This window comes from Tamandua tetradactyla, chromosome 4, assembly GCF_023851605.1.
Source record: "Tamandua tetradactyla isolate mTamTet1 chromosome 4, mTamTet1.pri, whole genome shotgun sequence".
NCBI classification, from domain to species: Eukaryota; Metazoa; Chordata; class Mammalia; order Pilosa; family Myrmecophagidae; genus Tamandua; species Tamandua tetradactyla.
The window spans coordinates 59,045,558-59,073,452 of NC_135330.1; the positions used below are offsets into that span (position 1 = coordinate 59,045,558).

The following is a 27,895-nucleotide window of genomic DNA, read 5'->3' on the forward strand; positions in this document are numbered from 1 at the left end:
GTGACCCCATCTGGAAATACTGGATTGGCAGTGTGACAACACACCCCCCACCCCCACCCGACCCTGTCCAGCCCCTCCCCTTCTCATATAGCTTTAAAGCATTGCTACTTTTATTTAAAAATGAACAGGATAGGAGAAATGGAGCATCCCTTACCCTTCCCGTCACACATTCCCTGTGGGGAGCGTAGCACCAGCCGCTTTCTGTCGGGGCTCCTGGAAACTTTAGTTTTCACTGGGGTCTCCTAGAGCACATATTGATAGGCCACTGTGCACAGTCATCAGGAAACCCAGTTTTTGGGCTGAATGACTGCAGAGCCAGCCACGGGCCTGGCTGGAGGCTGTCCCCTCCAACTCAGCCCCAGGGACCCCAGTGCAGGGGGCCACTTCTCAGCATCGCTTATTCTAGTGTCCATTCCCAAGGTCAGGAACCCTGTCTGGGTGCGAGTGAGGGCCTATGCGCCCCTGACTCTGGCCCCAGGTGTGCCGAGTGCCAGGGACTTCAAGGGCCCCATATGCCGGTATTTACTGAGCAAATGTGCATTGTCTGGGTGCCGGGTTTTGTTCTGGCTTATGCGGGACCTGAAATCACCTGCGTGGGTATGGGTGCATTGTGGGTCTCCGTGGTCCCCAGGCTGCACAGACAGCCCCTTTCCCATCCAAAGCCATTGACTGATCTTTTGCCGCAATCCAAAGGCAAAATCCAAGGGTCCAAAACCATTTCCATCGAACACACATTTTCCCTTTCTGTAGGAACTTTTGTTGTTGTTTTTAACTACCACTATCCCATGCTTCCGAAGACCACATTTCATCTTTCCTAGATCACTACACTGAGGTATTACAGTTGTACAGCGCCCAGTCTGGCCTTGGCTTGCTTGGATGAAACTTTGTATGTATTTTGTATGGCATAAATTCTATATTGTAATAATTTCCTATGCAAAAAAGGAAAAGATTAACAAAATTGTTAATTTTATTGTTTTAACGTGTATGCATGTTTAGTGATGTTTACATTTTGAAATAAAATCTATGACTCATTAAAAAAAAAAAAGAATGTATCCCACTGTTTGTGGGGGATCCTTAGAAGGATTTGGAATTTTCTAGGTTATGGTTTAGTTTAGCGTTAGTTCAAATAGTATAAGTGATAAGGCAGTTTTGAGCCTCTTTTATTACATTTGACTTTAAAAGGGGCTAAAAGGAGTGGGTCTGAAAGAGCTCCAGGCCCCTTATTATAAAAGAGCAACTCCAAGAGGCTAGGATAAATTAGAGGACAGGGAAGGCAGAGAAGGACTTGAGGCAGTCTCAGAAAATTTAGAAGTTTCAGTCAGTTTTTCAAGCTTAGTTATGTGTTTAGATAGTTTTTGTTTTGTTAATTTGGTATTTGTTACTTGGAGAGAGGCAATTTTGGAGTTGTTTTGTATTTGGAAGTTTTTAAGTACCAATTGCAAAAAGTTATCCTATTTAGGTTGTTTGATCTTATAGCCCCTATTCTCTATGCATGCAAATACATTAATTTGGTCATATTAAAAGGGCTTTACTGTGGCCACTGTAATTTAAGATTGTCTCTAGTATAGCAGATTCAGTGAGATCAGGATTTATATGTGACAGAACCATAATCACTGTGCATGAAACCAGCTAGTGTGCTATGTGGCAGTGCACCATGAGAATTTTTTGAAAAATTAGAACCCATTGTTTCTGATTGAGAGCAATCTTAAAACCTAATAACCTGACAGGATTTATTTTAGAGTTGGGCTAATGAGATGTTTTAAATGTGCTTTACGTGGGATACTTCTTTAACCTGGCACTCAGCCTATACTTCCAGTCGTCTGACTTGTGACCAGATGTCCCTGGACACATGGAAATTGCCTTGACTGTCAATTCTGCCCATCTGTGACCACTTAAATGATTATATGATTGTTCTCAGGAAAAAGTCAATTAAAATGTTAGGGAGGTATCCCTCTGTATAATATCAGAGAAAGAAGAGATTCCAAATATTTGAGTACACACCAAACAGGAAAAATTCTGGTAAACCAAAAGGATCGCTGCTACCGGTCCAAACCAACAAGCAAACAAACACAAAGTTCAAAATTAAAGCCAAGAACAAAGCTCACAATGTCTTTAATCAGAAGACATCCGAAGGCCAGAACCTCAAGTGGTAGTTCGGTTCAGGTGTCAGCTTGGCCAGGTGGTGGTGCCTAGTCCTGTTGCTGTGGGTTTGAATCATTAGTCTGTGAAACTCATCCATGGCTGATTGCATCTGCAGTCTCTAAGGGGAGTGATTTCCACAATGCCTGATGTTTAATCTGATTCATGAGAAACTTAAATGAGAGAGCTCAATGCAGCACAGCCCAAGCAGCTCAGCCCAGACCTTTGGAGATACAAAAAGGAATCACCCCAGGGAAAGCTGTTGGAACCCAGAGGCCTGGAGAGAAGGCCAGCAGAGATCGCCCTTTGCCTTCCCATGGAAGAGAGAACCTCAGATGAAAGTTCCCAGGCTTTCCTCTGAAGAACTATATGTTTTCAACTAAACAAATCCCCTTTCATTAAAAGCCAATCCATCCCTGGTGTGTTGCATTCTGGCAGCTCTAGCAGACTAGAACACTCAATTAAAGGAAGGGAGCTTCATAACTGAGAGGACCTGCCAACAGAAACCTGGGGATTCCGAGGAGGCAACAGAGCAAAAGGGCTCTAGCAGGTACTGTACCAAACCCAACAGTGGTTCTGGAGTTGAAGTGGCTGCCACTCTGGATCTCATTTCTGATACCTTGTAATGTTGACCAAGAACTAACAAACTGAACTGCAAAGCAATAAAAGCATTTATTTGGGTCTTTAGAATTGCAATTTGGGGTGCACAGATTCAGGTAGCAACCGAATCCCAAATTAGGGCCCACCCTCCAAGGGTTTTTGAAAGGAAAAACAGGAAGGGATAAAAGAAGAAATTAGTTAGGGCAAAGGTCTAGAAGTAGGTTTCATTTGTTTCAGGAAGGAGTAGTTTTGTTAGTTACATAGGCTTTGCTTATAACAGTCAGTCTCTGGGTTTCAGGGATGGTGTGGGGGCGTGTTTGGAAGCACAGCTCTCCGACTCCATTTTAAGTCCTAGCCTGACACTTCGTTTTGTTTTCTTTTCTTTCACACCTTCTTGAAGTAATTCCTTCATGAGAGTTTGTTGATGGTAGACACTTGTTTTTGTTATCTAAAAGTCTATTTTTCCCTCAAATTTGAGTAATAATTTAGTTGGACAAACAGTTCAAAATTGACAACTGTATTTTTCCTCAATATTTTTAAGAGATGGCCTTGTGACTTTTATTTTTTCTAATAAGAGGACTGTTTTTGGTCCACTTTCTAATTGTCTTTTTTTTTTTTTTTCCATGGGCAGGCACCAGGAACTACCCGCGTCTCTGGCATGGCAGGCATGAACTCTGCCTACTGAGCCACCGTGGCCCGCCCTGTCATTTTTTTTTCCTGTAAAGAATCTGTCTTTTTTCTTTGGCTGTTCTTGACCTTCTTTATGTCTTGGTCTTCCTCAAACTACCTGTGACATGTTTATATTGATTTTTATTTTTTTGCTTGGAATTTATTGTGACTTTTAATTCCATATAATCATACGTTTCATCAATTCTGGAAAATTTTCAACCATTATCTTGAGGTGTCCAAAATATGTTGATTTCTAAGCATTCAAAAATAATGAGAGAGAACTGGGGTGGGGGAAGAGGTATGTCACATCCACAGGATCTCCTTTCTACAGTGGAGGAGGAAGGGATGGAGGGAAGGTTATGTGGAGCTGTCCGGAACTCTCTGCTGTAGGTTATTACAGTATCATCTACAGGCAACTCTGGATACAAATTAGAATCTGTGGGAGCCGCACAAGGAGGGAGAAATGAGAATGATGAGAATGAGCTCGTTTAACAGGAAAAAGTTAAGGCTAAAAGGAGAGATATAATTGCAAAAATGTTTCACTATACAGCCAAGGATAAGAAACGCTTCCCTCCAGGAAGATTTAACCGGAAAGATGAGGTTGGCTGTCCCTCCCATGGGCTTCCGTAGGACCCTGTTCTTCCCATATCACAGCACAGTACATGTAATTGTCATGCCCTGGGTGATGGTTACGTTCTTGTGTCAGCTTGGCCAAATGCTTATGCCCAGTGGTTTGATCAGGCAAGCACTGGCCTGACCCTTGCTGCAAGGATATTTTGTGGCTGGTTGATTAAACCATCAGTCTGTTGATTGCATCTGTGGCTGATTACATCTGTGATCAACTAAGGCGTGCCTCCCACAAAGAGATAATCCATCAGATGGAGGCTTTTAAGGAAAGAGAGAGACTCACTGTTTCTCAGCCATGAGCCTCTCCTGTTGTGATAGCCCAGACCCTTCAACGGAGCCGCCATTTTCACAGCCTGCCCTATGGATTTTGGAGTCTTCCATTCACATGGTTGCTCAAGACACCTTTATAAATCTCATATTTACAGATCTTTCCTGTTGTTTCTGTTTCTTTAGAGAATCCTAACACACCCTGCTTTCTTGCCTGTATTCTAAACTGAGCTAGACTGGGATCACCAGGCTTATTTGAACTGTTTCCCCAGCACCCAGCCTAATGGCTAAAGTAGACGCTCAACAAAAATGTTTTATATCATGAATGAATGATCTCAAGGTAGATATCTTGAATGTCTAATAGATACCAAGACTGTGCATAATGCTATAGAAAAGTAGCTTTTCAAGATTTTTTTTATTTTGCTAATGAGTAAGTTGAAAAAGAAAAGACATTGAGTTTATATGGAATTTTTAAAAATCATCTACCTTGAGCATTATTTCATAGATTAAAATATATTTCAACACCACTAAACTATGAAGCACATAACAGGATACAATTTGGTTTTATGCACAACTCCCTTTGTTGTTCTTATTTATCTCAGCTCCTACTCACAGAATGGCTCTTGTAACCCATTGATACGGAAGAAATAAATGACACATGACAGCCAGCCAAATGTTAAACTGTGTGGTGGCAGATTCCCTGTCCTTTCACAGTAGAATGGGAAAATAGGTATGCTAGAGGTTCTGAGGTATGGACCAGGCTCTGAGGTGGAATTCCGGGCAGTTGTATAGGGTTTTGCTGTTTACCGGGTGTGTTCAGAAACATCTGACTGAATTTGCACATTTACCTCCTGAAATAGACTTTATAACTCCTATTTTACAAGTGCAGAAAAGGCCTGGAAAAGATTCAGTGACTTAACCACGATGACACATAGATCTAATAGTCGTTGCTGCTGTTGTTTTTAACATTTTTTACTGTGAAATATATACGCAAAATGCAATAAATTTCAAAGTACACTGTAACAAGTAGATACAGAATAGATCTTAAAATTTGGTTTGGGATACAGTTCCACAATTTCAGGTTTTTCCTTTTAGCTGCTCTAAGACACTGGAGACTAAAAGAAATATTAATGTGATGATTCAGCAGTCATACTCATTATTAAACCCTATCTTCTCTGTTACAATTCCTCCTTCTCCTTTGATCCTTTTCCCAGTCTTAAAGGATATTTGGGATATGCCCATTCTAACTTTTTCATGTTTTAAAGGGGTGTCGACAATATGGGACCGGGGCATGCAACTAGTTGATATTCTTCTAATAACTGTTGTTATTAAGCGGGCCTGCCTGGACGATATTAAGGAAACAGGAAATGTCAGCCAAAAAGGAATGTCCCACCGGGTCTACCTTAACATCTCAATCGGTAAATTTGGACAAAGGTGGACCGAGTTTTGCCACCACTCTCTATTGTCCAAAGTCTTGAGGTTCCTGTTTAAAGCCAGAAGGGTGGGGCTACAGAGAGTGAGAGAGGTGTGGTCTGGTCCCAGAATTGGAGAAGCCCACCAAGAACTTTCCCTCGGGGGCGTGGCCTGAGCGCGCGGGCGTGGTCGGCGGCGGCACGGCGCTTGGGGCGTGGCTTCCCGAAGCAGCCCTTCCGAGCCGGCCAACTTCGCCAGCGGGCGCACAACCGCGCGGCGCTACCATGGCGAGCTGCGAACGTTCCCCCCGCAGTGGCGCGGCCCCGCGGCCGCTGCGCTCCGCGCAAGCCGCGGATGTGGCCTCGGCCTCCAGCTTCCGGGCCTTCGAGATGCTGCACTTGCACCTGGACTTGCGGGCAGAGTTCGGGCCGCCGGGGCCAGGCCCGGGAAGCCGGTCGCTGAGCGGCACGGCGGTCCTGGAGCTGCGCTGCCTGGTGCCCGAGGACGCCGCCGAACTGCGGCTCGACTCGCACCCGTGTCTCGAGGTGACGGCTGCGTCGCTACGGCGGGAGCAGCCCGGCTCCGAGGAACCATCCACGGAGCCCGTGCCCTTCCACACGCGACCCTTCTCGCATTACGGTCAAGCCCTGTGCGTGGTCTTCCCGCAGCCCTGGCGAGCCGGCGAGCGCTTCCAAGTGCAGCTCACCTACCGCGTCGGGGAGGGACCTGGGGTGAGTGCGCCCGGTACCCCACCCACCCGGCGGGCCTGCCGGGCCTCCCGCTGCCGCTTCCTCTAAGCCCTTCTGGCCCCTGGACTGGCACTTGCCTCACCTCCAGAGGAGATCCTGCAGCCGTTCCCTGCTGGTGCCGTGAGCTCCCCTCGGTCACCCCCTCTGGCCCTCCCATCCTCAGCTTCCTCTTCCTTAAGCGCTGCCCTGGCTTTCCCTCTTCTCGCTTCTTGGCGATCTAGTCACCGTGCTTTAGACCATGTGTCCTTTCCATCCATCCCGCTCGCCTCTCCTGCCTGGCGATCCTGGTGGCTTTCCCACGCTGTTCCACATTCCCTCGTCAGACCCCTCCAGGTCCATTTCCCCTTTCTGCTGGAGGAGGTGCGCCCGGTGTAACCTAATCCTGCGAGGCTTTCTGGATTACGAATTGAAATGGAATTTAATGCCATCTTGGGGCTTTGGGGCCTCGAGCCCTGGTGAATCAGCTGCTTAATTTCTGCTTTTTGTGAACCTGGACAGTGCCGGTTACTTAGCCCGAAGCTGGCTCGATCCTTTGTTCTGTGCACTCTTCTAGTTCCACGGGCCGAACAGCTGAAGCCTAGATCATTATTTTCGTTTCCTGGATTCGATTAACAAAAGAATTTGAATGAAAGTGAGAACTGGAATTAGGATGTACTAGGTGTTAGCAGAATTTGTCCTTCTCACCATTAATTGGCTCATAAATTGGTGGAAACAGATATTGGAAATAAGAGGATGGAGGTTTTGTGGCCCACAGATCTGTACATTTCAGTCAGAAAATCCTTCATGGAGAGTCCTTAGGTGGTGTCTGGTGGTGTTTTCACTAATAGGGCGAGTTTCGCATTAGACTGCCTTCCTATCATTGAAATTTTATCTAACTAGCAGTTCCCCTTTGCTTTTAGAACTGGCTCAAAGGGCAGTTTTGATTCCTTTTTCACCATTAAGGAAATAAATGAACCTTGTGATAAAACTTGTTTAAAAAATGAAAGTCCAAAGCACAATGATGCAAGACTGCTAAGGCAAAGGAAAAGCCCAGTGCCCTCTGGGAGTCCGGTAATGTCTGTTAATGTGTTTGGTTGCTCTGTTAATATTGTGGTTCCTGATTTGGAGCAGAAACTACAAATGAAACAGGATAACTAGAGAAATTAAGCCCTCCCTGAATTTACCAGCTGAAAATGGCACCTAAAATGAAACATCAGAATTAAATTGGCAGAGGCCCACGCTTTAGAAGGAACTGCCCTTTGCACTGTGAAGGTCTGCATTGATGGCCCTCATATTTTTATTCCTTCCAGTCCTCTCATTGCCACCATCTCCGTGAGGGTTTGCATCCATATCACCCCAGCAGCTTGTTCCTACTTCAGACTCTTTCTGTAGGGTACATACTGCCAGGCTTCTTCCTTGGTTTCATTTTCTTGTCATTGTTTTAAAAACTCAAGCAGAGATAATGAGTAAGAAATTGTAGTGGAGGGGATGATGGCTAATATTTATTAAAATGTGTCAGGCACTAGTTTAAGTGCTTAACGTAAGTTACGTTAGTCTGTATACATAATAAGTACCCTGTATCTGGTATTAGTTCTTAACAACTCGTTTTTTTAAATTAATGACTTTTTTTTTTTTTTTTTTTTTTTAAAGAGGGAGGAAGGGAAGGAAAGACAGAGAGAAGGAAGGAAGGAAGGGAGGAAGAAAGGGAAACATCTTTAAACATTTTCTTGTTTTATTGTATTTTGTTTGTTTGTTTGTTTTTTACATGGGCTGGGGCCGGGAATCGAACCGAGGTCCTCCGGCATGGCAGGCAAGCACTTTGCCCGCTGAGCCACCGCGGCCCGCCAACTTTGTTTTTTTAAAGTCTTAGATGATCAGAAATATTTGAACAGATAGTACAGTGTTCCTGTATCATTCCTCCACAGGTTCCCCTATTACTAACATTTCATATTAGTATGATATTAAGTTTAATAATTAATGAAACAATATTGATACATTATTATTAGCTTAAGCCCATAGTCTATTTATATCTCCTTAGTTTTTACATAATATCTTTTTCTATTCCAGTATCCTACTAATAGGATACCTTATCATATTAGCTGTTGTATCTCCTTCGGCTCCCCTTGGCTTGGACAGTTTCTCTGACTTTCCTTGTTTTTGATGATCTTGACAGTTTTGAGGAATGCTGCTCAGATATATTGTAGGATGTACCTCTATTGGAATCTTTCTCATGGTTAGACAGGGGTTAGAGGTTTCTGAGGGGAAAATCACAGAGGTAGAATGCCATTTTCATCACATATCAAGAGCACATAGGATCAACATGCTTTATGACTTATTGTGACCTCGATCACCTGGCTTAAGTGTTTGGCAGATTTCTCCACTGTAACATTGCTCATTTTTTTTCACCCCTTTTCCGTAGGATACTCTTTGGAAGGAGACCCATTGAATTTTTCATACACATGCACATACAAAACAAAAACTCAATCAAAGAAAAACCCAAGATGCTTCCTTATGTCTCTTAAAATAGATCTCTAATACCTGTGTATTCCAGGCCCTTCATTATACCTGCCAAGTCATGCCTCCCACTAATTTCCAGAACTTCCTTCCCTGTATGCTTTCACTCGCATTGCTGCTCACCTCCCCGAGAATGTCTTCTTCCTTCTTTCAACCATATAAACCTTCTCAGTTTTGAAATCCCTAACAGAAAGTTTTACTTCCCCTATGAAACCTTCCTGGAATAATTCAGTCCTTTTCTAAATCTTGAATGTTTTTTGGTGCTGATAATACCCAGTAGCCCATCCCTGCTGTTATCTTTGTTGTAAGTGAACTCCTTTTTGCTGTAGGCAAAAATTGGGTTTGTTATAGTCATTCAGATTTGCCCTTGGTTTAAGGGCTAACAGAAACTATTCAGGAATGACATAGCCAATGCCTATAATGTAAAGTATATACTTTTGTTTGTTTCTGTTGCCCCTTTATTTTTCCTCATCAACAGTTTGTTAGACAAGCAGCTGCAGGTTTATTACCTAAGGTCTGAAATGAGTCAAAGGCTTCATGAAGTCACCTGTAAACTTTATGCCTGAATATCAGCCAATTCTTGAAGAAGTGGAGCCTTAGGATACGTGCTCTCAGAGTGCTGCCTCATGGTCTTAGGGTCTGGCATTTGTGTCCTACGGATAGTGCAGGTATATATTAAAAGAACTTTGGCAGCAGCCTTTTGGTCATGTCCTTGTTCCTTCTTTTGTCCAGCTTGCTTTTTGGCATTTTCTGCTGAGATTGAATCTTCTGCTGTCCATGAGCGTATCTTCTCATTGTGGCCTCAGTGTATATATATTCTTAAAGAGTACATTTTAGGAATGGAGAGCATGTATTAATCATCGACTTCCAGTTAGGTTCAGCTTTTCTGTGTCTTTTATCACAGGTCCAAATAGTTTTGTTTGTTTGTTTGTGAGAAGCTGCTGCAGTGAGTAGAACACAGAGGCACAGAACAGAATGATCGGGTCCGATTAGACTCCTGATATGACTCTTGGGCTAAAGTGAGGAATGGATCCTTTTTGGCTCTCTCCTGTGAAGTGGAAAGAGTACCTAAGCATGGATTCCAGGGTAGATTAAATGTGCAATAGAAGAGACCATCCCAGCCAGAGCCAAACTGGTTGGCAGAAAGATTTTAAGGATTACCTAAAATTCTTCTATGCCAGCCCACTCCTTTTCTCTGGCTGGACTGAGCCCATGCAGACGCTGTCAGTTCTGAAATGTTCTTTTGTTCTCTTAGGTTTGCTGGTTGGCTCCTGAGCAGACAGCAGGAAAGAAGAAGCCCTTTGTCTACACCCAGGGTCAGGCTGTCCTAAACCGTGCCTTCTTCCCTTGCTTCGACACTCCAGCAGTGAAATATAAATACTCAGCCCTTATTGAGGTAAGGGGACTAAAGTTTGAAACACCCACCATTAGGATTGAAGAAATACTTTCAGATCTAAGTCACATTTCAGTTGGTAAATCATAGCATCCATCCAGTGGAACCTGTAAAAAATTGTTTATTCCCAAACTCCTCTACCTATAGAAATTTTATATAGCCTTTCTTTAAATCCCATCAGTTTAGCACAGTTGAGTTTCTTGAAACCTTTGTGTTCCCCAACATGGATTCCAGGTCATTATCGTCACCCATGCAGGTTCCTGGTAATGCTGTTCTTCAAACTAATCAAAATGAAACTCTCTCCAGGTAAAATCGCCTAAGCTTTCTCTGTTGTCAGGTCCCAGATGGCTTCACAGCTGTGATGAGTGCTAACACCTGGGAGAAGAGAGGTCCAAATAAATTCTTCTTCCAGATGGGTCACCCCATCCCTTCCTATCTGATAGCTTTGGCCATCGGAGATCTGGTTTCGGCTGAAGTTGGACCCAGGTAGGAGACAAAGACCCCACAGGCAAGGTTAGATTGTTCCAAGAGACAAGGAGGACAATGACCTGTGGATCTGCTGGGTGGTTCTTGGGGCCGTTTTAGTCCCCTCTGTGGCGTTTGGAGCCTTCCTGCAGCAGAAAAGCAGCTGGCCTGTGTACAGCAGAGGAAGTGCTCTTTTTCTCCCCTCTCTTGCCCCCTCCGGCTCTGTTCCTGCTGTCTTGAATCAGGTGACCAGACCTGCTAGCAGGAGCTTCTGTCCCGGCTTGGCTCGCAGAGGGATGTTGGAATTTAGGTAGCAGTTGTAGAAGCTTTATCTTATTAGTGTCTTTAAATTCTAAATTCCTTTCTGGCAACTAGATTTGCTTTTTTTGTTACCCAAACTCTCTTTTTTTCTAGCACTGAATTTCTGGCAATATCCAACTTTGATTTCATTCCCTCTAGAGAGGGAGGTAGAATCTCCTTTCCTACTGTTGCACAAACCTAAACCTGTGGTGACACAGCTACCTCCATGATATTAGATGGATTTAGTGGCGATGAGAAGGGATTTTGTACCGTTTCCTGGGAAAAGAAATTTGACCAGGAGTATAGGTTTTTTCTTGGCTATCATGTTATCTGCCACTTGTGAGAGGATGAAAGGTTGGACAGTCAAACTGTGACGCATTTTCTGGTTCTGTTGCTGTTCTTTATCCGTGGCCCTGCTCGGTTCCTGAAGGTGGTGGTGTCCTTGACAGGATTAGTTGCAAGCCACAGACTTTATCTAGGCTCAGTAGCACTGCTTCCATCAGGAATTTTTTGTTGTTGTTGATGAAAAAACATTTATTGCATCTAGCCTCCTATATTCTTGAATAACAATGGGGATAGTGGACATCCTTGTCTTGTTCCTGATCTTAGGGGGAAAGTTTTCAGTTTTTCCCCATTGAGGATAATGTTAGTTGTAGGTTTTTCATACATTCCCTTTATTATATTGAGGAATTTGCCTTCTATTCCTATCCTTTGAAGTGTTTTCAACAAGAAAGGCCATCGTGAATTTTAGTTCCTGGGCTTCAGATGGAAAATGGACAGATGCTATTGATATCTGCTTCCAGACACACACCCAGAACAATACCAGTCTTGAAAGACTGTACGTCCTGTTATAAAGGAATGTCATCTCAGAGAATCTACCTCTTTTAAATTTTATTTTGAGATAATTTCAGACTTACAGAACAGTTGCAAAAACAATACAAAACTCACACAGAGAACTCCAACATACCTCCCACCCCAGTTACCCAAATCCATCAACTTTTAACATTTTGCCATTTGCTATTCCTTCCCCTCCCCTCCATCTCAGAGAATTTATTCTTACTAAGGTTCTCTGGAATGAATTATTAATGGGGGGTAAAAAAACTGTATATTCAAAACATAATGGATAATAGTAATTTTTCTAAACTCTGTGATAAAATCATATCAGTCCAGGTGGTGGAATTAATTTAAGTAGTGATGATAGCTTATTCCCTTCTCCATCAGGTGGGCAGCCTTTGCCTTATGGGTCACATCTTAGGGTTTATAGGTACTGTAAACCTATACGAACCTATAGGTACCGAACATACATAGGGTATGTTCTGGCAAAATATGTCACCATTTCCAGTCCCTATTACCAAAGGAAGAAAGTCCTAGGCAGAATAGAGTAATGGATGTATTCTAGTAGACCCTTCTGTGTATACTCTCTTCTTATCCTTTTATCAACCCAAAGAGAGAGCTAGTATTGCTACATTTTGTAGATGAGAAAATAGGCTGGTAAATTGGTTTGTGCCAAGTCATGTTGTTGACAGAACTAGAATTCAAATTCAGGTATTTCTATTTCAAATCCAGTGTTCTTTTCATTCTACTACTGGTGACAAGACTCTGGCTTGACTGAGAATGTCCTTATTTCTTTTGAAAGAAACGTGTGTCCTGGTGGAAGTATCTTGGATGACCTCTGTTTAGCTTTACTTAAATGTTCAAGTAGTTGTAGCAAGCTGAAATATTGTGGGCTGAAGGACTTACGATATCCAAGGTGGTAATGGAGCAGTTCAAGAGTAATTCCTTGAAGATTTTGACTCCTGTGCCGTGGTCTTTTTCTCAGCCTTGTGTCCTGTCACATCGTCTCTGGTGACTTGGCTCTCCATGGGGATGACCCAGTCAATACCTGGCTTCAGGGTTTCTTGACCTCCTCCACTCCAGGAACCTTCTCCACTCCACTCAGTCCCAACGCTGAAGGCAACACTTAAGAGTCTAAGACCAAGACACGGTCATTACCCTGAGGAACACCATATTGGAAATTTAAATAGTTTGGCTTCTTTTGTTGTCTGACCCTACCCTACTAACCTTTCAGTTCTCTGAAGGTCTCACTCTTTCATATCCCACAATATCAGCTTCTTGAGCTCCTAGAAGCCTCCTTTCCCTCATGCTACACATTTCTTCTGGGCAGTCAGCCTGTCCTGCTATTACAGTGTCTCAGCTCTACATCCTACTATTCCCTTTCTCATCTTCTGTACCCAGGTATTTTGGAGATGCGGAAAATAATGAGACTGTTGTCTCACTGGTTTCCTTTTGAAAAGTTGAAGTTAAAGTTGAAATGGACATTTGTGTGGTTTTCAAGAAAAATAAAATAGATGTTTGATCATCAACTATAGGGGTACTTTGACATTACTCAACAGTCCTTTTACTTGTTTTTCTGTCTCACTCCTCTTAAGCTGATCTAAGACTTTATGGTTCTCTTCAAATTCCCTATTTAAACCCCAGGCACTCACTCCAAACTGATGATCTTGTCTCCTGTTTTATTAAGAATATAATCTATCAAATAGAACTCAATCAATTTTCTGACCTCCACTTAAAAAATCCTCCATCTGCTCTCCTTCCCTTTTCCCCTTTGGACTCTGAAGATAAGGACTCCTCCTGATTAAAGCCAAATCTCTTCATCTGTGCCCTTGTTTCAGTTGCTTCCTTTATCTTTTGAGGCTTTGCTTTATCACTTACCCCTTTCTCCAAATCTGCAGCCTCCCCTTTTCAAATTGGCTTTCATTTCAACCTCTAAACATATTCCCATCTCTTATAGCTCTAAAACAAAGCAAGAATTAAACATAAACAAATAAAAAAGTACCTCCTTGATTCCATATCGCCTTCTAGCACCCCACCCTCTTGCCTTCCCTTCTTAGCCAAATTTCGTAGAAAAGTAGCATCTGTGCTCATTGACTCCACTTCTTAAACCCTCATTTATTGCTTCAAACCTTTGGAATCCAGCTCCTTCTGACATGCAGTTATGCCATTGGAAATCCCTGTAATAGTTGAGGCCATTGGCCTCCATGTAGACCATACATTGGAGACTTTTCTTTCCTCATCTTGGTGTTCTCTTTTTCATCTGCTCCTGTAGACCTTTCTCTGGCTTCTCTGACGTTACTCTCCCATTCACTGTCGGTCTTACTCTTTTATATCCCACTATATCTGCTCCTTGAGCTCCCAGAGGCCCCCCTTCTTTCATGCCACACCTTTCTTCCAGCATATCCCAGCTGGGCTTGTTTTTCTGACCCTACCCTATCCAAGGCTCACTGTCCTGCTACTACAACGTCTCGGTCCTAGATCCTACAATTTCCTTTCTCAACTTCTATACCTGGGCATTTGGGAGATGGAGAAACTAATGCAGCTGTGTGCATTGATACTACTATATGTTTCTGGTTTGCTAGTGAAAAGTTGGAATCAAGGACTTCCTGACTATTCCTTTTTGTGTTTCCCAGAATTCTGTCCCTGACCTGTTCTCCTATCCTACATGCTTTTATTGGGAAAGGTCATCCACTTTTGTAATGTTGTAACACATTTTCTGTGTACTGCAGCCAGAGCGATCGCTCTCAAAATCAAATCTGACAGTATCACTTGTTTGCTTAAAATGTTCCTGTGGCTCTGAAGGTCAAGTTCTGTGACATGACAGAGGCCCTTTGTAATCCCAATACTCCATCTCTTGCCCCCAGTCTGATAGTGTGCTCTTTAGTCATCACAGACTCTTGCTGATTTCTCGCATGGACAATGAAGTTTTCCACTTCTAGGCCTTTGCTTTTGATAACCCTTTATACAGACCTACCATTCCCATCTTTCTTTGCTTAGCTAAGTATCATCTCTCTTCAAGATTCAGCACACACAGCATCTGAGTGCCAAAAGTGAGCTGCCGGCCTGGGTCACACGTCCTTTCCTGACCTCCCACAGCCCTCTGTACTGCCTCTCATTGCATTGACCATATAATGGTTGTCAGCCTGAATCAAACTGCTTGCCAATGTGTTTACAGTTTGAACCCTGAAATGCCATTCTGGGGTCAGACAGTTGGACTTGGGAAAAGCCATTCAGTCTCCAAAGCCTGAAGGCCCACGTGGGAAACGCCTGATACTTGTTTACTTGTTCCTTTTCCTCTGGCTAGAATAGTTCCTGAGGTTCTGCAAAGGCAAAGGCAAGCTCTTCTTCGTGCTTGCCTCGAACCCTTCCACTTTGGCATTGGTCTCTACTCAGTGTGTTCATGTGGGAGAGCAGTTCCACAGAGCAGCCAGGAGAGGATAATGCTTTGAACATCCGTATACTTATCTATTTACCATTTCAGTTCTGTTTAAGTGTGGGTTTGTTTTGTTTTGGCTAAACCCCCCCCTTTTTTTTTTTTACATAGGCAGGCACCGGGAATCGAACCCGGGTCCTCAGGCATGGCAGGCAAGCATTCTTACCTGCTGAGCCACCGTGACCTACCCTTGGCTAAACCCTTTTAAAGCAAGTTTGTCTCTCCTAAGACTAAAGACATGCTGTTCCCTTGTAACCACAATACTATTATTGCATCTGAGGAAATTAGCAGTTAATTCTCTATTAACTCATCTCTCTCTTAAGATTCCTTTCAATCCCAAAGGTTCTATACAAAGAATCCTTTCTAGACTTCTTTTATTTTATTATTATTATTATTATTATTATTATTATTTGCATGGGCAGGCACCAGGAATCGAACCTGGGCCCCTGGCATAGCTGGCGAGAACTCTGCCTGTTGAGCCACCGTGGCCCGCCCATAGACTTCTTTTAAAAGCAGGGAGAAGAGAACTAACATTTATTGTCTGGTAGCAATAACTTAACTGCCTTCAGATTTATGTTATGATGATTACTGGGTAATGATTTATTGTGTGAAGTGCTTTTACATACAATCTTAATCTCCACTCCTCGTTTTACACCTAAGGAAACTGAGGCTCAGAAAAGTTAACTAACTTCTTTACAATCACATTCAGAGTTAGAGCCATAAGCATTGTTGGTTTGGATCCTGTTGCCTAGAGGAGGCAGTTGCTACTTCCATGGGGCTGACTGGGGTTCTTAACTCCCAGGTGTGGTGAGCAGATTGCTGCATCTGTGCAGGCCATCTGATCTAGCATCTCTTTTCTGTCACTGAGCAAATTGTGACGTTCATTTGGGTCAAATATGAAACTGAGGCCAATTTTCTGCAGGTTCTTTTGGGATCAGGTCACCTTGATGGTGTCTGAATATCCCTCTACTCTCTCTCCCCTCTTGACTTTAGGAGCCGAGTGTGGGCAGAGCCCTGTCTAATTGAGGCTGCGAAGGAGGAATACAATGGGGTGATAGAAGAATTTTTGGCCACAGGAGAGAAACTTTTTGGACCCTATGTCTGGGGAAGGTATAGTATCACATTGGTCCTAGTGTCTTTTTTTTAAACCAGTTCTCTTTTCCCACTCTCTCTTCTGGTGCTTCTTCTCTTCCTTCTGTCTCCTAGAGCAGTTTCCCTACTCCCAGAAGTTAAGGAGAGAAGGAAAAGAAAGAGGAAGGAATGAGCCAGGGCTCATCCATTGTTGCTGAGAAAGGGGTCCTGGGAGAGAGGTTTCCTGAGGTGATAAAATTGTGCCTCAAGGTTCCTGAATTTGAGGATCTCGACCTTTGTTGACTTGTCTTACTTAGTGGCTGGAAGTAACCCCACACTCCATTTTTTTCCTTTTACTGTCATCAGTCTCCTTAGATAAGGGGGTCCACTTTGGTGCTTATGACCCCAGGTTAGCTTCTGATGAGCTAAGTGTGATAGAGCTGATGATATGCTATGGTCTGCTTGGAAGGAGAGAGGGAAGGCGAGGAGAGAGTAAACACCACCTGGAAAAGTGAAGTCCCGGGAGAGCCAAGAGGAGCTACTGGGAAGAAGAATGGAGGAGCTGGGCTTCATTTTCAGTCCTGGACCCCTGAGTCAGTACTGCCTGTTCAGTGGGCATGTGTCTTAAGGCTTGGAAGTACACTGGGGAAATCATTGCTCAGGGAAATGATGCAGGGTCTGCTCCTGGAACCTGGGGCCTCTCTGCCACCTCCTGCTTTTTCCGCAGGTACGACGTGCTCTTCATGCCGCCGTCCTTTCCATTTGGAGGAATGGAGAACCCTTGCCTGACCTTCGTCACCCCCTGCCTGCTAGCGGGGGACCGTTCCTTGGCTGATGTCATCATCCATGAGATCTCACACAGCTGGTTTGGGAACCTGGTCACCAATGCCAACTGGGGGGAATTCTGGCTCAATGAAGGTTTCACCATGTACGCCCAGAGGAGGATCTCCACTCTTCTTTTTGGTGAGCCAACCCCCAGCCCCCTCCTTCTAAGGACTTCGTCCCCCATTACGTAACCTGTGAGGCAGTGTGTTCTCCTTTGGGGAGTTCAGGATACAGGGAGGACATGAAGGGGGAGGTAATAGTATCGAAAGCTCAGGCAAAAGGCCTGGAGGACTAAGGCTGGATAAAAGCTAATGTTTTTAAGTAAATAGTTTCCACTTCACTGCATGTCACTAGAATCAGTCGAGGCAGTAGGAGAGTTGAATTAACGAGCTAATAGATGAAACAACAGTTAAACCACCTTCTTCCCCCAAGTTGAAGCCATGCTTGATACTCCATTCTCCCTAAAGCCAGGCTTAACTCCTGGGAAAGAGTCACCCAGGTCATTCACCCAGATGGTTGGTTAATTTTATGAATGTATCATAAAATTATTATAATCATTACTTTCTAATGAACACTTATGTGCCGGCTTTGTATTAGGCACCTTATAAATATGCATCATTTCACAATTCACAGTAGTGCTATGAAATAGATATCATCTTCATTTTAAATATGAGGAAACTAAATTCGGAGAGTATGAGAAATATGCCCAAGTCACTTAGCTTGTACTGGCACAAAACCTAGAGTTAAGGCCAAGTGTTAGCCTCCACAGCCTTTGCTTTTAAAAAAACTTTATTTACACAATCCTGTTTATTAAGAACCTACTGGGTATCAGATATTTAAAATATATAGCGTTTATTATTTGCTTTAGTTTCCCAGCTAAATATCCTACAATGGGTTGGTTTAAACGATGGGAATTTATTGGCTCACAGTTCTGAGGCTACGAAAAGTCCAAAATTGAGGGGTCAGTGCTTTGTCCTCCAAGACTAGCTACTGGGGCTGGCTGCCAGCAATCTCTGTCTTTGGCTTTTCTGTCATATGACAGTGTCCTTTCCTTTCTCTTCCAGTGCCATTGACTTCCAGCTTCTGCTATTCCATGTGGTTTTGACTTCAAAAGTCTCTAGTAATAGAATTAATGCCCAACCTCATTTATCTGAAGCCACAACTTAACTAAAATAACATCTTCCAAAGTTCCTCTTTATAATGGGTTCACAACCCACAGGAATGGATTACAATAAGAACTTTTCTTTTTCTAGGCACATAGTTTAACTTACCACACTATTTTTGTTATTTTGTATGATCATGATGTATACATATATATGGAAAAACACACACAAAAAGAAAATCTATCCATTATGTCACTGTCCAGAGATGATCAGTATCTGTCCTTTCAAACATTTTTTCTATGTGAGTGCATTATCAGACCATATATAGTTTTACAACCCACTATCTTTTTTCAAACTTAATAAAGTTTCCAAAGTTATATCTTCTTCTAAAACTACGTAATAGGGATGTTTCATATCTATTGCTGAATCTGTTTTTTCCAAATTTTCCCTTGAAATATTTTGATAAGCATCCTAACATAAATCTTAATGGAGATTTCATTTCAATAAGGATAAATTCTAGAAACATAATTTTTAGGTCTGAATGTATTTGAGGCTTTTTAGACATTGCCTCCTGGAAAGTTGCTATGACTTTGTATTTTCATCCAGAGTGTGTAGAGTGGAAGCCTATTTGTGAATGTCTTAATCAGATGCTCAGATTCCTCCAGAGGCAATATTATTATCTTATTGCACAGATGAAGAAACTGAGGCCAAAAGAAGCTAAGTAACTTGCCCAGAGTCAGGCCATCTAATAAGCAGCTGGTTTGAATGCCCAGTCTTCTTCCCCTCAGCCATTCCCTTGGTCATTATTCTGTTTAGAGGCAGGAGATGTAGAACCCTTAGATGCCAGTTTCTCTTGTCTGACAAGAAGAGTCAGATTTTTCATAGAAGATCAAATTACTAAATCTAAAAACAGAGAGAGATTGACAGGGAAGGGTAAAGAGGAGAGGAAGATGTGTGAGTGGTGCCCCCAGGCTGATCTGTAGGAGAGGCCGGCAGCTCGCGCAGCCCAGAGCAGCTGGACTGGGAGCTGAGGCAGGTTCTCTGTTACTGGCCCTTTTGGCCCTCGGTCCCCAGGAGGCTAACGGTATGCAGCCTCGGGCATCTCTCCTGTCCTCTTTCTGTCCCAAGGGGGCAGCACAGCTCATGTCAGGAAAATGTATTTGAATGTTGGGACAAGCAGTGGTCTGTTTTTCTCCAGGGCCTGCTTACACCTGCTTGGAAGCCGCAACCGGGCGGGCTCTGCTGCGGCAGCACATGGACGTCACAGGGGAGGACCACCCGCTCAACAAGCTCCGGGTGAAGATCGAACCAGGTGCCCGAGGCGCCTCTGGCTGAGGCCCCCTCCCCTCCACTGGGTTTGGAGCCCCAAGTTGGTTTGAGCTTCAGGTTGATCCGTGCACACTCAGGCTGTTTTCTTTGGGAGGCAGAGGCTTTTTACTGCTCTTTTTCGTCATCCCCTGGCTTCTAGGCAGATTGAGCCTAAGCCCTTTCAGCCAGATAGGCGTTCTCTCCTGTTCTGGAAGATCCTAATGATTTTTTACTAGCACTTTACATCTGAATAGGTCCTCATCATTTACACGGCGCTTTGCCATTCCTTTTTTTGTCGTTTGTTTCTTTTCACCTGTTTGGTTTTGTTTTTTAAGTTTTTATTGTGGTAACATATACACGACCTATCTCCCATTTTAAGCGCTTTCAAGTATACAGTTCAGTGGTGTTAATTACCTTCACAATCCTGTGCCGCCATCGCCACCGTCCATCACCAAACCTTTGAGTATAACTCCCATTCCCCACCACCACCCCTGGTAACCTGAAATCTGCTTTTTGTCTCGATGAATTTGCCTATTCTAAGTATTTCATAGAAGTGAGAGCATACAATATTTGTTCTTTTGTGTCTCCCTTACTTCACTCAACATGCCTTCAAGGTTCATCCATGTTGTTGCATATATCAGAACCCCATTCCTTTTAACGGCTGATTAATATTTTATTCTGTGTATATACCTCATTTTCTTTATCCATTCATCCTCCCATTCCTTTTTTTATCATCAAGACAGACCTGAGAGTTGTGTTGAGCAAGTGTTACCTTATTTTATGGAGGCTAGGACTGAGCATTAGACGAATTCTGTGACTTGTCCAACGTCATACACCTAATCAGGGTATAACTGGAATTCCATTCCAGCACCTCTGTCTCCCAGTTCAGAGCTTTTTCATTTCTAACACATTTTTTAGTTCTATGTATAACTACAACCTTTCTGTGCGATTGAAGTTCATGTTCCTCTATGCCATTGGCTGTGAAAAGAAATGTCTTGTAGACTGGTGATTAGTTCATTTTCATCTTGAGCAGTTGTAGAAATAACACATTGTTCTGGGGAGTTGAGCGTGGAGGTGGTGGCCAGCAGGACTGGAGAAGGCTCTGTTCCCGTGTTAATTCTCCACGCCCAGGAACCAACCCCGGGGCAGGGCATGTCTCCGGAGTAAGCAGACTTGCCACATCTTCTGGAAGCTGGATTCTTTGTTCTCTTGTTAGATCCATAGTTTTGGCCACTTCACATATCCTTTGAAGTACCTTGCGAGAGACCAAGATAGATCTGGACACTTACTGACTTGTCTGTACCTGGGGAAGCTGAATTCTGATCTATTCCATAGGTAGTCTTTGAATCTGGAGCTAGAGAGGGTCAGTGAGGGTGAGAAATTAGAAATGCTCAAATCCTTTCTGCTTTCTCTTCTGCCAGGCGTTGACCCAGACGATACCTACAACGAGACCCCCTACGAGAAAGGCTTCTGCTTTGTCTCATACCTGGCCCACTTGGTGGGTGATCAGGATCAGTTTGACAATTTTCTCAAGGTATAGTCAACGCTCAAACTAGGGGAGAAGGAAGAGCAGCAGTTAAAGCAGCTGGGCCAGAGTGCAAAAGTTGGGAGTGAAAAGCAATAGGCTGAGCCCCCAATCTTGAGGTTTGTTCATATGAACTTAACCCCACAAAGGACTGGCTAAACCTACTTAAAATTAGGCCTAAGAGTCACCCCCAGAAAACCTCTTCTGTTGCTCAGATGTGGCCTCTCTCTCTCAACCAATACGACAAGCAAACTCACTGCCTTCCTCCTCTACATGGGACATGACTCCCAGGGGTGTAAACCTTCCTGGAAACATAGGACAGAAATCCTAGAATGAGCTGGGACTCAGCATCAAGGGGTTAAGAAAACCTTCCCGACTGAAAGGGGAAAGAGAGAGATGAGACAAAATATAGTGTCAAGGGCTGAGAGATTCCAAACAGAGTCGAGAGGTTATCCTGGAGGTTATTCTTATGCATTAGATAGATATCGCCTTTTTAGTTAAGGTGTAATGGAGAGGCTGGAGGGAACTGCCTGAAAATGTAGAGCTGTGTTCCAGTAGCCATGTTTCTCGAAGATGATTGTGTAATGATATAGCTTTCATAATGTGACTGTGTGATTGTGAAAACCTTGTGTCTGATGCTCCTTTTATCTACCTTATGGACAGATGAGTAAAACATATGGATTAAAAATAAATAAATAATAGGGGGAACAAATGTTAAAATAAATTTAGTAGACTGAAGTGCTAGTGATCAATGAGGGGGAGGGGTAAGGGGTATGATATATATGAACTTTTTTTCCTTTTTATTTCTTTTTCTGAATTGATGCAAATGTTCTAAGAAATGATCATGATGATGAATATACAACTATGTGATGATTTGTAGGTTATTGATTATATATCAAGAATGGAATGATCATGTGGTAAGAATGTTTGTGTTTGTATGTGGTTATGTTTAATCAATTAAAAAAAAAAGTGGGGGTGAACAAGTTCAGGGGTTGGAGGGGAGCCTGAGAAGTACTGCCCAAGGCATCCAGAGAGTAACTGAAAAGCACCTTCTTTCTTACAGGCCTATGTTGATGAATTTAAGTTCCAAAGTATCTTAGCTGATGATTTTCTGGAATTCTACTTGGAATATTTCCCTGAGCTGAAGAAAAGGAAAGTGGATTCCATTCCAGGTAAGCAGAGGAAATTGGCTTCTAGGAGATAGAAGAGAATTATATCCAGTTGACACTTGGGAAAATTAAGATGGGTGGGAAACTACCAGACCAAAGCCATCTAGTCAGTGGTGTTTGGGGAAGTCAGCCCAGGATCCCAGGCTTTATTATACAAAAAATGACTTAGTTCTTCTCTGCCTCATTTTCTCCCATTTTTTCCCCCTTACTCTCTGCATGTGCTCCCTCTCTCATTTTCTTTGCATCTGGACATAATCAGGTTCTTAACTCTTCCTAAAGAGCTGCTTCTGCTGTCCGTGCAGAAACCCACAGGACAGTGGTGGTGGTGGCAGCCCCTGACTTGGTAGTATGGAGTTTGCCTCTAAGCCCAAATTCTGAGTCAGAGGAACTCCTAGTGGCTGCCCTGATTTAGATTTGAGAGGAGTAGGAGAAGTATTGCCTCCTAAGAGAGAGTGGAGGATATCCTGTCAGCAATGAGACAGTCTCTTAAATCTAAACTCACTTAACTGGTGAACATGGAGTCACCCTGTGATGATTTGGCAAAGTCAGCGTCTCCTGACTGCTGGGATTGGTCAGGCCTTCACAGCACCTCCTCTCTGATTGGAGGCCTGCATTCCACGGTCATGAAGCTGTAGCTAATGATGGTTAATAATTATGCAGTGGGCTGTATGCTAAGCTTTTTATGTGTATTTGCTCATTTAATCCTCAGCTACAGCCAAGCAAGGTAGGGTCTGGTATCCCCATTTCATAGATAAACCTGAGGCACACAGAGAGGTAAAGTAAAATGACCTCCTAGCTCATTAATGGTAGCGCTGGGACAACCCACGAAGCCTGATTCTCGAGTCTGGGTGCCTCAGCGCAGTGTTGTTCTGCTGATGGGAGAGTGTAGACTTGAGTAAGACCAGGGAGAAAATGTCATCAAATGGCTTTGACAGTACGATGCTGCTTTCACTGTAGGAAAAGGTGCAGTCCAGTCTTCTGTGATAGTTTCTAGATACCATTATAACTGGGATCCTGCTGGAACGAATAGTTGTAATTGGATGGGAAAGTGATGTTAAATACTAGAGAAATATGCCATGTGAAAGACCCGGGTTCAATTCCCAGCCCATGCACTCCAAAAAAAAAAAAAAAAACACTAGAGAAAGAATCTTGGGTATAGAGAGGCAGAGAGGAGCAGGAGGTTTCTTGCTTGGCAAAGCTGACTGTGTCCTTACCCAAGACATTCTGACATCTTCTCTCTCCTGCCAAATAGGTTTTGAGTTTGATCGATGGCTGAATGCCCCTGGCTGGCCCCCCTACCTCCCTGATCTCTCCCCTGGGGACTTACTCATGAAGCCTGCAGAAGAGCTGGCCCAGCTGTGGGTTACAGAGGAGCTGGACATGGAGGCTATCAGAGCCGTGGCTCTCTCTAACTGGAAGACCTACCAGCTGGTCTACTTCCTAGATAAGATCCTCCAGAAATCCCCTCTCCCTCCCGGTAAGAAAAGGTTGGTTATCTTCGTTATGAAGAATCAAGGCTCTTTATGTGCACAACTTTATATCAGGGAGATTCAGAAAAAGAAGTTGGGATAGGCTTGCCCTTAGGCATCTGCCAGATAAAATAGGAAGGTCAGCTGAGGAACACAAGTGCTTCTGCCAGGAACACGTCAGCAGAAGGCTGTAGGGGATGTGTGTCAAGTGCCATGGGGAAAGAAATAATAAAGGCTAGCTCTCAACTGGTCTATTTGTGCAGAGAATTCTTCTAAGTTCATAGACCATGATCTGTTAAGCCATTTCATCCTCACAACTCTGTGCAGTAGGGATTCTGATTAGAACCCCCAGGTAATGGAGAATGAACTATAGGTCACATGGCCAATGAACGGTGGAGTTGGTGTTTGAATCCAGTGAGCCTGAGCTCTTAACCACTAACACCATGTTGCTGCTAATAATCAGAACTGATATTCACCAAGGGGTGTTAATCAGAAACAAATGTTTAAACTGAGATGCCTTTCGGCAGGTTAGTGGTAGGAGAATAAGTAGGGGAGGGAAAGAAAAGTGAGATGATTATAAGAAAGGAGAAAGTCTGTAATAATATTCAGGAACATTTGATCGAAAGCCTTAGAAATGAAGATGAATAGGAGACGAGGACGTTGCCGTTTCTGAGCACAGAAGGAACAGAATGAAAGATGCAGGGGGTAGTGGGGAGCCTCCTGTCTGTTCTCCATGCTTCGGGGGGCCCAAGGGCAGACACGCTGTGTCCTTGGAAATAGGACTTCTCAGCTGCTGGAGTTAGGCCTCCAACAAAGTCATTCAGTAACCCATTTCTTTTTTTCCTTTTTTTGCAGGGAATGTGAAAAAACTTGGAGAGACATACCCGAAGATCTCAGATGCCCGGAATGCAGAGCTACGACTTAGATGGGGCCAAATCGTCCTTAAGAACGACCACCAGGAAGATTTCCGGAAAGTGAAGGAGTTCCTACAGAGCCAGGTAGGGGCTCCTGCCTGCTCATCCCTGCAGGGTCACTCCGCAGCACTGGAGGCAGTCTCAGTAGCCAGTTGTGGGGGGAGCTCATCAGACCCTCATCACTGGAGGTAGGCCCTGCCCTGCTCTGGAGCAGAGGGAAGGTACAGTAGCCTTCCGGAGGACCCTGCTAATCAATCAGTCTTGATGTTATTACGGAGGCATTGCCCTGGGGGAAAGGAGAATCTACAGGCTTGAGGAATTGTTTTGCAGAACAACTGATGAGCCTGAGGGAGAAAAGTAGTCAAAGTTAACCCAAAACTGGGAACAAGGGTAATACGTAATCTGCCCATCTGGGTAAGGGGAAAAGGTGAGAGGGAAAGGGGCCAGAGGACAAGCAAGATGAATGAAGGGTAAGATTATAGGTCTCTGCTCCCCGGGGGGAAGCTCTGTGGCCTGGGAATATTTCAGATGCTAGTCAGATCGTAGAGCATCTGAGAGAATTGCCCTGGTGGGGAAGGGCCTGGGGGCTCTTACAGGGACCTTCACCAGATCCCCTTGCCCTCAGCAGAGAGGGAGCTGGGCTGCCAGATACAGAGCATTGCTCTCATTCCCTCATCTGTTTGAAGCAAGAGCTGGGAACCTGTTTGTTTGGAGGTATTCTGAGCCCTCTGAAGGCTGCTGAGTTTTAGGAACTTGTGATGTAATTGCCTTAACATTTCTGTGATTCTGACTTGTGGAATTTATTTGGCTTTACCGTGACTGGACTTTATGTGGCCCTCGGCTTCATGCGCTGCAGCCTTCTGTATCGGATTGTCCTTTCTAAACTCGGTGGCTCCCCACCTACAGCCTCCTAAAACTTTGGAGTTCCACTGTACCCACCCCCCATTGTTTGATTTGGGCAGAGTAGGTGCTCCTGGATTATCATGGATTGGAGCGAATATTGAGTTCTATCTCCATGGATTTTGGCCCCTGAGAAAATGCCAGAACTAGAGGCCTTGTGACCAGGAGAGCCCTTGTGGCCACACTGATACCCACCTCCCTTTTGGCACCTGAGCTTGCCTGCAGTCGGACCGGTATCGGCCTCAGGGCAGGAGGGTCGAGCTGCCTGATGAGCAGGCAGTTAAGGCCCTGTGTGTGTGTGTGTGTCTCACACAGGGGAAGCAGAAGTATACCCTCCCATTGTACCACGCCATGATGAACGGCAGCGAGGCGGCCCGGGCCCTCGCCAAGGAGACCTTTGCGTCCACTGCCTCCCAGCTGCACAGCAACGTTGTCAACTATGTCCGGCAGATTGTGGAACCCAAGAGCAGTTAGGGCTCCTGTGCATGGCCTCTGCCCCTTTAAGACCTCAGACCTTCAAAATACTTGTTTCCAAATTCCAATTCCCCAGTCAACTCTCCAAGTTCTTGTTCCCTCAGGTGGGCTTCGGTGTCTGTATCTTTTTTGCCTCTCCTGTGGCGGGCACCTGGCTGCAACGTTGGGTCCCAAGACCAGAGAGCGTCCCACAGCTCTTCTCGGCACTTTCTGTCACTGGGTTTGGTGGGGGCACTCAGTTCTCTCCCACCTCCCCGCTCCTCCACCTCCAGGGAGAAGCGGAGAGGATTTTTTTCTTTTCTTTTTTTTTTTCCAAGTACTATGCAAAGGGCTGGCGTTCTGGCAATTCTTTTTCCAGGTTTAACCTTTATTTTAATAAATGTTTTTGAGTGAAAAGTATTTCCATTGGAATTATTGACTGAATGACTGTTACCCTTCATCTGCCAGGTGTCTCCTCTGTGTACAAGTGTTCTTAGGAGGTTTCTGGAGGAGATCCCGAGAGTGGCAGTGTTTCCCTGTCCTTGGGGAGCTCCCAGGCTAAAGAAGGTGGGCGCACTCGCATGCATGTGAAAAATCTATATGACAGTATTGCACAGAGATTTGCTGCAAGGAAAATGTACAAATGAATAGCATGCCAGTTCTCTATAAGGCAGCTAAGTTCTCGCTGCAGCATCATTCTTACTCATGTTTGGCATTACTAAAAAAAATATTTATATATGTAGGCTTTTGTGTTCTCTCTCTAGCCGTTCTCGCTGTTCCTGGGGCTTCACTAGTCCTCACCTGCCTTTGCTCCTGGATTACTATCTTTTTTTGTATGTATATTCTTTGCATATTTTTATTGCTAAGTAGTATATCGGGATCCACATAACTTTAAAAAAATTTTTTTTTAAATACCAAAAAAAACACCAAACAAACATAAACATTCTTATTTTGATTATTCCGTTCTACATATATAATCAGTAAGTCACAATACTGGATAACTATTGTAATTGTATGGTAAGTAAAGCCTCTTCAGTGCTTGCCATTGAGTTCTTATTCCCTGGCTTCAACAGGGATCTAAGCAGCTTGCAACTTGGGTTTGGCAGGGAGGGGAAGGGGTGAGTTGAGGGGAGAGTTGCAGAAATATATTTAAGTTGCATTTCTTTAAATACCAGGGCACCCCTGCACCAGTCTTCATTTGTGGCTCTGTCCTTGGCTTTCAGGTTATCAATACTGGGCTCCACCCATCCCTGCACAGGGGCTGAGAAAAGAACACAGCTCAGCCACTTAAATAAATTTGTTCTCACTCTTGGTAAAAGCAAGGGAATAGCAGTGACCCGGGAACAGGCTAGTGAGTGCCTCTGTCCCACGGCACACCCAGGACTTCAACAGAGTGGGCACTTTGGATCTTTGGAGAGGGGTTGGGGGGCCCAGGACTATTTGTCCCTGGCATTCTGATAACACTGCTTCAGTAGCTCTTCAGGGCTGTCCCTGGCAATATGTCATAGGTAAGGACTATCTTAGGGCTCTCCAGGGTGCCCCCCCTCCCCACCTTGGTGTGTAGCCTATCAGCTCTGAGACCAGTAACTGTCCTTCTTTGTTCTGTATGAAAACCTACAGATGGCATCGACAAGCAAGCCCAGTAATAATGAAGTCACTGGAAGGAAAAGGCTGGAAGCTCTTCCTCTGAAAGCTGTTCTTGGTTTTCAGTGACCTCACATTTCACAGCATGGGTATCCTGAGTCATGTTGCCTGCCCCGCTCATCACCACTTCCA

General features: G+C 44.1%; 1 protein-coding gene and 1 pseudogene across 1 annotated transcript; one reads left to right on the forward strand and one right to left on the reverse strand.

Annotated features, from left to right (window-relative positions):
* Positions 1-5,962: 5,962 nt before the first annotated feature.
* On the forward strand, positions 5,963-26,539 carry RNPEP (arginyl aminopeptidase). The gene is made up of 11 exons (XM_077157395.1): positions 5,963-6,446; positions 10,213-10,353; positions 10,688-10,836; positions 16,376-16,492; positions 17,181-17,416; positions 19,580-19,693; positions 21,111-21,223; positions 22,278-22,386; positions 23,636-23,860; positions 24,708-24,850; positions 25,982-26,539. The coding sequence occupies exons 1-11, from the start codon at positions 6,000-6,002 to the stop codon at positions 26,138-26,140; spliced, it is 1,953 nt and encodes a 650-aa protein (XP_077013510.1). The 5' UTR covers positions 5,963-5,999; the 3' UTR covers positions 26,141-26,539.
* On the reverse strand, positions 9,514-9,752 carry LOC143679136 (zinc finger protein 706 pseudogene; annotated as a pseudogene).
* Positions 26,540-27,895: the final 1,356 nt, after the last annotated feature.

Bases quoted from the DNA above. Each gene is read 5' to 3' on its own strand.
- RNPEP (XM_077157395.1), top strand. From the start codon at position 6,000: ATGGCGAGCTGCGAACGTTCCCCCCGCAGTGGCGCGGCCCCGCGGCCG. The intron at 19,694-21,110 runs GTGCCCGAGGCG...CTCTTCTGCCAG, and splicing joins CCGGGTGAAGATCGAACCAG to GCGTTGACCCAGACGATACC. The intron at 23,861-24,707 runs GTAAGAAAAGGT...CTTTTTTTGCAG, and splicing joins GAAATCCCCTCTCCCTCCCG to GGAATGTGAAAAAACTTGGA.